This window comes from Theobroma umbraticum, unplaced genomic scaffold (genome assembly GCF_002168275.2).
Source record: "Theobroma umbraticum cultivar Fairchild unplaced genomic scaffold, ASM216827v3 scaffold_4.1, whole genome shotgun sequence".
NCBI lineage: Eukaryota > Viridiplantae > Streptophyta > Magnoliopsida > Malvales > Malvaceae > Theobroma > Theobroma umbraticum.
The window spans coordinates 5,626,215-5,636,371 of NW_018397258.1; the positions used below are offsets into that span (position 1 = coordinate 5,626,215).

Genomic DNA, 10,157 nt, shown 5'->3' on the forward strand with positions numbered 1-10,157 from the left:
AAGGTTTTTAATGAAGCAGTATTTCATAGACATATTCTTAAAAAGAATTATGTAATCTTTTTCCTCCACTTGGATTTTTTTCCCATGAGGTTTTTTTCTTGTAAAATTTTAATGAGCCATATTCTTAATATAATGGATATTCAAAAAAGAGTATTATGAATATTTTGTGAATATCCATTCATGTTATCTATATCTAGATTTGATGTAAATCAGATTAGATTATGATATAATCTATCTAATTTTTAAGTGTTATTCTCATATTGTAAAGAGATTTTTTACCTATAAATAAGCTCCATTTAGTTCATTTGTATACACACTTCAATAAAATTTTTTCTCTCCCTTAAATATTTTTTTTTCTATTTAAATATTGTTTTAAGTTATTTTTATTTGTTCTTATAAAGTTATTTTTTTATAACTAGAATTTAAATATCCCATTTATTAATCAAGTTTGAATTCAAGTGTTTTAAAATTATCTAACACCCAACTCGTTGAGATCCCTATTATTATATGTAAGATGAGATAAATTATACTATTCTATACCAAATGTTCTAGCTTCTTTCTCGAGGTTGCACGATTTACTTTGGTTTAGATCGGAAATGTTAAATCAAAATATATTAGACTTGTCTTTGTAATTTAAACTACGAGACAAGATTAGCAAAAGGTAATTGTTGCCGACAAAAGCGAAGACATCATTATCAAAAGCAGATGGAATTGTAGCTGCATTTCACAGCAGATGGCACACAAACTCAAACCTTCAACTTGAAGGTTGAAGGCAAAAGACACGTACACAACAGGAGACCCGAAAGCATAAATCTAATATTCAAGGTTCAAGGCAACACTTGAACCAAAAAGTAAAAGATTACACGCGGCCTTATTCATTGAATGCTAATAGCTTAAGGTAGCGGCCAAGTTTTTATTGCTTTTGCATAGCGAGGACCTTAGACCAAGCTGGCCTTGCTATGATGTCAGCTACCCAAGCGCTGACATGGGGGCGTGAATCAAACAGCCTCTTGACCGGGGTTCCCAACAAATATTGAATGTTGGGGAGGTGATGCAAATCTGCCAAGGTGAAGTAGTCACATGCCAAGTACTTTGACTGAGACAATCGACTCTCATAGACATCTAGAACTTTGGCAAGCTTCGCTTCGTTTTCCTCCACAACTGCACTGTCAGTAGCCGTGCCAAAAAATGGCTTCAAATACAGCTCCCAGACCAGCTTTGAAGATGCAGGATCAAACTGGTAGGCTTCTACCTCCTTCCACATTGTTAAGACTGCCATACTCTTATTAGAGCCGGGCAATAGCAGCTGGGTGCCCTTGTCGGTGTATTCATGGGCAATATATCCGGTGATTGCCCTTGATTCTGCATGTTAAAAGTTCAGAGCTTAGAAGGTTAGCTAAATAGTAGTAGTGGTATTATTTTCATGCCTTGCAAACAATTTAAGGGTACCGCTCATAAAACTTTACCAAAGAGCTTAAAGTCCCCTTCTTCAAAAGCTGGGACTTGACCAAATGGCTGCATCAACAGGATGAGAAATATTAGATTCACGGTATTCTCCGAAACGGGTTTATGGCAAATGGATTACTTAATAAAAGAAAATCTGCTAGCGGTAACCATTGCAATCAATTTTAGCCTCAATTATTTGGGTTCGTGCAATTCTGACTAAAATTGGGGTTTTCTATTTCATTGCTGCTTTTGCATTTTGTTTTTCCTCCACAAATAGCAACTAAGGGAAGATTGGTTTCTGGGAGAAGATTTCAGTGCCTGAAAAGAAATAGTTGAGCTGTTGAGGAAATCAATTGCCAAATGAGAAAGAAGGGTTAAAGTGAGGTGGGTTTCTCTACAGAGCAAGTTCCAGGAGCAAACCAGCAACTTATGAAACAGGTACTAATCCATGGTAGTGTAAAATATTTGTTAAGCTAAAACAGAAGGAGAGATCCGTTTTCCGTACTTACATTGAGGGAAAGGTAGTTTTCTGATTTATGTTCACCAGCTCCCATATTTACAGGAACAAACTGAAAGTGAACCTCTTTTTCGTAAAGGCATAAAAGAACCCTCTGAGCAGCTGTTGAGAGAACGCTTCCGTGTACTTTGATGACTGCCATAGTTGTCCGACGACTAAAACCGAACCAGGAACTGCAAAAGATAAGAAATGTTTGTGGGTTTTGGCAAAGGGGGTGTTTGATACATGAATATATATAAAAGTGGGGCGAGGAACCTTTCCATCATTCTAGAATGCTCCAATTTGGATCTAGTAGGTAGAATCATTAGATTATTCTCTTATCAGTGGATTAAAGGTTTCTGGTTGGAAGAAGTAATTGCGTAATTACTGACATTAAATCCTTATTTAATTCCATTAATTATTTTTACATGATTTCGGATTCTTGGAAATATGTTAAATCTGCACCACCAGAATGTTAACGTATGTTCCTATGTCACATCAATGCCTTAGTCAAGAGGACAGAAAATTGGAAACAAGCCCGAACTTCCTCGAAAACCAGCCCTGAAAATTTTCAACGTGAAGTCGGCGAAACCTTCAATTTTCAGCGTGGGCTGGGCTGGGTGGGTCTGATTTGTGGATTAGACTTGTTTCGGGAAATTGCCAACCATAGAAAAATTGCCCAAATTGCCTGAGTGGGGACCGGAGAGCAATCAATCAATATTTATAAAATCTAAATATCCAGTTGAGTGACAGCTTGGATTGTTCCTTGCCAAGTTCTTGGTAGTAGTTGTAGCATTTATTATATTGTGTGGACCTTTGAGAAAAAGGTAATTTTTTCTTATGTTGCTGCTTTCAGAAGAACCAATTACGTTCAGACAGCCATGATGTACGTTGGTTGATTACTGATTAATATAGTACTACTCCTTACCCCTCATTTTTAATCTATATCTTTTAAATACTTAAAACTCTTATTTTAATGTTTTTTAATTTTTAATTTTTTACATTCAAGATTTCTAAAGCATCAATCTTATAAGAAAAAAAAAATCAAAATTTGATATTAAATAAATTAAATAAAAAAATATTTTTTAAAAAAATTCCATCAAAATCAAAAGAAAAAGATACATACATGATAAGAAGTACATAATGTGGACACATTAAATCCTTCAGTATTGGTTTTGATTACATTGGGCCGACAAACCCCAACAAACGCCTTACTTTGGCATATTGAAAAAGCACATAATTTTTTAAATTAGACATATCATGGCGTAGAAGTAAGTTGATGTTTGATTAATTTATTTCTCCTTTAAAGAAAAAATCAGAAAGATTCCTTTAAACAATAGTAAAATGTGGAAAGCAGTCAGGCATGGTTTGTATGAACAGAAATGCAATCCATGTGCTGACCCTTGCACGCGAGCGTATCCTTTCTTTTGGTCCTATCTTTAGTTATTGTGGTGGGCACATCATCCTTTCTTAAATTTCCTTTCTTTTTCTTCTAGTGTTCTTCCTTTGAACTCATACTCGTTTAGATCAATGTTACTGCTAATATAGTTTTAAAATATAAAATCAATTTTAATTTTAACTGGATTAGCAAATATTTTGAATTTATTAGATTTCTTTACAGAAATTACTTATCAAAGTAAGGGGGGATAAGTCTTGTCAATTCATCACCCGAGTAAAAGTTTGGAAGGGTATTGACATTATGGATATTTGTAAATCCAGCAATCCGGCAATCTAAGAAGAAGAGAATTTCAAAATTTAGACAACAAAACCCTCTTGAAGAGGGATAAACCCAATAAACTAAGTTTGGGTTGCTACTTAGCTTTCGTTTTGTTAATAATTTTTCTCGTTTAACCCAAAAAAGTACTTGTTATGAACTTTAGACATAACTTGCAACTACATTTATACATACATTCAAATAAAAAAAACATACTCCATAAAATGAAGCAGGATAGATTCCAAGGAGAGTTAGCTGGAACAAAACGATCAAGTCTAGAGAGACAGCAAAAATATTGCATACTGTAGCTTTTACCTTGCCTGCCTGAATCTTATATCTTTTCAACCATGTCCACAACCTTAGCCCAAGTAGATCGAGCCAGCAGATTTCTGCACCAGCCACTGACACGGGCCCGCTCATCAAAGAGCCGTTTCACGGGGGTCTTCATGAGATAGTACAAATTAGGGAGGTGAGTGAGATCGGCAGAAGTGAACTTATCGCCGCCCAAGTAGTTAGAATCTTTAAGCCGCTCTTCGTACACGTCCAAGACCCTGGCCAGATTCGCTTCCTCTTCAGCTACCACTTGCTTGTCTGCTGACATGCCGTTTAGTGGCTTCTGCAAAAGCTCCGTCCTTAGCTTTGAAGCTGGTGGGTCGAACTGATGATCCTCCACATCAATCCAGGCTGCAACTATGCCTTGTTGCTTAGGCGCTTCGTAGACTTGTTCCTTTCCAGGTTTCGAGTAATGGTGGGATATGAAGCGCATTATAGCCCTTGATTCTGAGCCAAAAACGGAAACGAAAAGTATTTTGGAATTTATTGTTGTTTGATGAGAAACGATGCAAATGTAATTAACATTTAAGCTATGATACGGATTCTATTTCTTTCTTCCTTTAGATTTACCGAACAAAGTCAAGTCTTGATCATCCTGAAAGACGGGAACCTGGCCAAAGGGCTAGAGTCATGAAATGAAAAGAAGCTTTCTCAGTCAGTGCGGTCTAAAGCAAACGAAAGAAATCGCAGCTAGCTAAGAAAAGCTAGAAAGAGAATTTGATGTAGATCAAGTTTAAGTGATGAGAAGTTACGCTTAAAGAGAGGAATGACTCCTTCATGTGATCTCCAGCCTTGAGGTCAACGCATATGAACTCAAAATCAAGGCCATGCTCCAGCACAGAAGCCAGGACGCGCATTGTCGCAGGGCAAGCAGGGGTTCCGTACACTTTTTTAACAGCCATGAAAGGAGATTGGAAAAGCTGAATTGACGAAGAGGATCTCACAAGGCTAGAAATGACGCTTGCTACAATTTGAGTAGATAGTAAAGTTAAATGTGCTACAAACCTTGGGGGGACGCATATAGCAATATAAAAAGGCAAAAAAGACAAAACTAATATCAATAATTTCATTTTATATTGAAAACTCAAAGCAAAATTTCACTGTAGCACATAGTGTTGTAGCTATTTGCACAGACATAGACATAGTTTTGCCTACGTTGATGTCCACTTCAAACGCATTTGGTGTCCCATCAAATCAAATTGCCCATTGAATCACGCGACGTTAGTAATCGCACAGACTTTGAATCCAATCGCTTTTCTGCTATTATTCATCACGGTTTTTGTTTTACGTGACAAGAAAATATATGATGACCAAATAATTAGTAGTAGTACTATCTAAATAAAGCTACCAAACCAGTCTTTCTTTATGTTGCCATTGGAGCTACCAATGATAAAATTTTTACCATTGAATAAATAACAATCATATTTTGCATATATACAATAATTTTAATTAATCTTTTACAGATTGTTAATGTTTTCATTCAACTTTATCAATTTGTTGATTTTGATTTTCAAAATTATTTTTCATTGGCTCGTTTTTAAGAGAAAACCTTATAAACTTAACTTATAAAACTTTATCTAAGTTTTGTCCTTGCATTAATTCACATGTAGCCATGTAGATAAATTTTACTAACACCACAATTAATTTCCATTTTACAAAAACAAATTATATTGTAGGACACCGCTACTCTATCTTAACCTTACATAACCTTCATTAATTTGTATTTTCTGGAGGAGATCCATAAATTTATTTTTGTCCTTAGATTAATATGTATGTAGCATGTACATAAATTTTACTAGAAATGTCACTAGCTTTGATTTTGCGAAAAGAAGTTATATTGTAGGACACTGCTACTCTATCTTAACCTTATATAAGCTTAATAATTTGTATTTCCTGGGCAATCCATAAATTTATCTCAGTTTTGTCCTTAGATTAATATGCCTGTAGCATGTACATAAATATTACTAGAAATGTCACTAATTTTGATTTTGCAAAAGGAAATTACATTGTAGGACACTGCTACCCTATCTTAACCAGACAGAAACATAACCAGAACTGAAAGACCATGCTTAACATAGCTTTTACATAATTAGCTAGAGATATCGAAGTAAATTAGTCCTTATTGGAGGTGATGAATGAAGTAGGTGATAGTTGATTTCTTAAGAGCCTAAGCTTGAGCTCTTTGCTGCATCTCAACCACCTTAATCCATGCGGGTCGAGCAAGAATCGCAGTACACCATGCACTCAAACGAGGTCGGGAGTCGAAGAGCTTCTTGGTCTGAGTTCCCATGAGAGCCTGGATATTTGGTAGGTGAAGCATATCAGCAATGGTGTACTTGTCAGATGCCAGATACTTGAACTTGGAAAGCCTTGCTTCGTAGACATCAAGGACCTTAGCCAATTTGGCTTCAGCCTCAGCTACTGTCTCTTCATCAGGAGTCAGGCCCTTTTTTGGCTTGATGACTAACTCCGAGTTCAATTTTAGCGCTGGTGGCTCAAAGTGGTGGTCCTCGACATCGATCCAGTTAGCCACAACGGCTTGCTCTCTTGAATCCCAGTATATTAACTCCTCTCCTTTCTTGCCGTATTGATGAGCCATGGATCTTATTATTGCTCTTGATTCTACATAAATAAAACAAACAACAAAGAAATAAGGGCTTCTTCTTTGTTAAGGAAAAAAGGTAGAAAAGTACACCTTATTACCAAATTGCTTAGTATCCCCGTCCTCATACACTGGAACTTGTCCAAATGGCTGCAAGAAAACAAACAATTAAACAATTTTCAGGCATTCAGTAGTTCTTTTTCTTCTTTCCTGGTACTCTTATCTGCAAAGAACTTGAGAGAAACAATATATTTAAAAGAAGCACCCTCACCCTACTAGCTGGTAAAAAATTTAAAAGAAGATATATATATAGGCAAGTCAGCTTACATTCATAGAAAGAAATGGTTTCTTGTGCTCTCCGGCCTCAAGATCAATAGGAACAAAGTCAAAGTCAAGATCATGCTCGAACAGGCATGCCAAGACCTTCAAGGTAGCCGCTGAGTTCAAGCTACCATACACTTTTTTATTCTTCATTGCCACCAACACCGCCGTTTGGGTAATTTACAACCTCTCTACTTAGCTGGAGACTATATATGGACTCCAGAGGTTATTTATACGGATTCTGTTCATGATGATGCCCTTCTTTTGAGTGTGAAGATAGAATAGAAAATATTACATTTGTTTTTTCTTGAAACGAAAAGAAGAAAAGAAATCAGAGTATTAGAGTAATAATAAAGATTGGTGATAACATTAATAGCAATGCCAAATAAGATATTTATATATATTCTTCTCCTTTATAGTGTTCCCAGTGTCTACCTCCTTGTTTTATCAATTTTTTTTGAATGCTTAAAGTGTTTGTCTGAATTTGGGGCATTTGAACGATTGATGGTCTAGTGTCGTTCACTGAGCGGGCTATACGGTCCAACGGACTTCATAATCGGTGGAAGGGACGTTTTACCAACCCACCGGTTTATTTATTTATTTATTTTATGAAAGGCAGCTACCACCCTGTTCAACTACTGCTAAAGAATTAGATACCGAAGTTTGGTACGTACTTTACCAATAAATGAATTGAAATCTCCAAGGTAAGAATATATCATTGGATATAAAAATAGCAAGAAGTATTGATAAAAATGGTGATATAAATTTATAATAAAATTTAAAATGAAATTTTAGTAATGTTTATAGATATTTAGAGTGACAATATAAGAACTATATCTTACTAAAATGCTATACCTACCATACTAGTAAATCTTTATACTGTCGAAAATATAAATAATCAAGATTAATATATCATATTATAACTTACAAGATAAAAATAGAAATAAACTAAATAAAGTTGTCAAATCTTGATTTCCAATAAAACCAAGTAGTATAAAGTTCAAGTGTTTAATAATATCTAATACCATATTGAATCTTGAAAGCTTAAAAGTACTATTATCACAATTTGTACTTACTTCACTTTTATTAATATTGAGTTATTAAACAAAATAGAAACCATATTATAACATTAATTTTGATAACCAATTAAATTATTTTACATATGGGTAATATATTCCTTTGGGCTGACTTTTTCTTTACTTTGACCTTTTGTTGTGTGAGCCTGCTGTTTTCTTTGATGGTTTGGTACCAGTTGCTTTGCTGTATGGGAATGGTTTGGTGTCAATGACGAACGATGATGAGGTTAGGTTGCTGTGGTAAAGTTCTTTTCTTTGTCGTGTCTGGTTTTTGCAGTGTCTCTATGCCTGGAGACGAAAGGAGATGCAGGGGAATTGTGCTGAAGGAACATGGCTTTGTGGTTGCATAATTTTGATCGATAAGTGCTTGAAGGGAGGTATGACGCAAAGGTCTGGGAATGGGAATCAGTGTATGTGTTCATGCTGTATATGCTTTACACCTTTTTTGTTATGGTCGCCTTGTTAGGACTGGGAAATCAGTGTGTCTCCAAAATCTTTTTTGTCTACAAATTTAGGTTTTTGCTGTGTATAGAGGGGATTTTGGTAGGAGTGAGAAATTGGTCAGTTCGATCTATTTGGTTCATTATAAATAAAGATTAAATAGATCAAATATTTTTAAAAAATTAATCAAAATTGAGTAAACTTAAAAGAAAATCAAACCGATCAAATATTGGATTGGTTTGATTGGTTCAATTTTAGACCAAAAGAACTGTAATTGTGACTTTTATCCTATGTAAATTACAATATTGAAAATTATAAACTTCATTCATAATTATAAATTATACAAATAATCTAAACATAAAAAAAAAACATTTATCTTTGCACTCACATATTTATGTCTTTCCACATAAACCATCAAATTCATATTCAAAAGTTTTAACTTTTAAGTTCTAATATTCAAGATTCAACATAACCAAAATAATAATAAGACCATCTAACACAGGACAATATGTTGGGTGAGAGTTGGTCATGCATCAAATAAAAACAAAATAATAATAATAAAAATAAACAAATAAAATGCACCTCACCATCTTAGGATCTCATTCATACCGTATTAAGTACCAAATCAAAATATAAAATAAAGCCATACGATCAAATCATATTACTTAAACAACAAAAATTGATTAATCCTTTGTTAAACCACCAAAATATTCTCAAAGGACTCAACCATCTTAGCTCAATTGTTGCAAATCAAAGTTGTCCAAAAATGCTTGTGCAGCTTCTAACGATAATCCACATCAATGAATCAGGTAATCATTCTTTAAGGATTAAGAGTGCTATTGTGTCTATCTACTAGCAAAGATGAGTTTTATAAACTCAAACCCCACACAAAACAGTCTTAGGGCCGAGCACACATAACACTAAGTGAAAGAAAACGATTATGTCTTCACAAAGGGCGACTAGGGCAAGAGTGTTTTTCAAATGTATAGGCTTCTCTTGTGTTGGGAGGTTATAGCAAGGTATTTATGCCTTTAATTTATATAACCTTAATTAGGTTAATTACACAACTTTTATGTAATTGCTAATTAATCAAATAACTTAATTAAACTATTTAATTAAGTCCTTAAGAAGTTTATAACTTCTAATTTGATTAAGTCCAACTTAATCGCCTTCTCTCATTTTATTTTTAATATTCATTTTAGATGTGTGACCCATTAAGCTTTTAACATGTTGACAATGAGCTTAAGATATAATTTTTAAGTTAATCTAGGATAAGATAAATTTAAATTATTTTAAATTTATCATTAATCAAATTAAATATCTAAAGTTCATAGACCAAGAGTCAAGATAGTTTGACTCAACCTTTTAATAATCAGTCTTTCAGTGTAATTCATTATCTCATAATATATTTCAGATAAAATAAGAGTATGGTGTAGTGTCTACTCTCATTGTTCTTTGTATTTGATCTTGCAATTAGGTCATTAGTTTTAAAGAGACTTATAAAACTCCTTTCATAATTTCTAAGTTGCTTTAGCGAAGGACTTCAATAAGTTAATATTAACCAAGAACAATTAGAATATTTCATCTAAATCACTTAGGGTGATGATTCTTATCTTGACCACTCATGTGCCTTCACATACTTCATCCTATACCCAACAACATCTTGTTTTGGCATTCTTAATAGGACTCGTAAGGATGAAATCAAAGTATAACACTTTACATATAAGA

General features: G+C 34.2%; 3 protein-coding genes across 3 annotated transcripts; all 3 read right to left on the reverse strand.

Annotated features, from left to right (window-relative positions):
• Window positions 1–692: 692 nt before the first annotated feature.
• Window positions 693–2,185, reverse strand: LOC110413677 (glutathione S-transferase F6-like). The gene is made up of 3 exons (XM_021424599.2): window positions 1,956–2,185; window positions 1,467–1,515; window positions 693–1,362 (listed from the first exon to the last, which is right to left on the reverse strand). Exons 1-3 carry the CDS (start codon window positions 2,103–2,105, stop codon window positions 914–916), a joined length of 648 nt encoding a protein of 215 aa, XP_021280274.1. The 5' UTR covers window positions 2,106–2,185; the 3' UTR covers window positions 693–913.
• Window positions 2,186–3,762: 1,577 nt separating this feature from the next.
• Window positions 3,763–5,006, reverse strand: LOC110413867 (glutathione S-transferase-like). Its single transcript, XM_021424865.2, has 3 exons — window positions 4,742–5,006; window positions 4,560–4,611; window positions 3,763–4,436 (listed from the first exon to the last, which is right to left on the reverse strand). Exons 1-3 carry the CDS (start codon window positions 4,889–4,891, stop codon window positions 3,988–3,990), a joined length of 651 nt encoding a protein of 216 aa, XP_021280540.1. The 5' UTR covers window positions 4,892–5,006; the 3' UTR covers window positions 3,763–3,987.
• Window positions 5,007–5,876: 870 nt separating this feature from the next.
• Window positions 5,877–7,369, reverse strand: LOC110414069 (glutathione S-transferase PARB-like). Its single transcript, XM_021425134.1, has 3 exons — window positions 6,919–7,369; window positions 6,693–6,741; window positions 5,877–6,611 (listed from the first exon to the last, which is right to left on the reverse strand). The coding sequence occupies exons 1-3, from the start codon at window positions 7,063–7,065 to the stop codon at window positions 6,157–6,159; spliced, it is 651 nt and encodes a 216-aa protein (XP_021280809.1). The 5' UTR covers window positions 7,066–7,369; the 3' UTR covers window positions 5,877–6,156.
• Window positions 7,370–10,157: the final 2,788 nt, after the last annotated feature.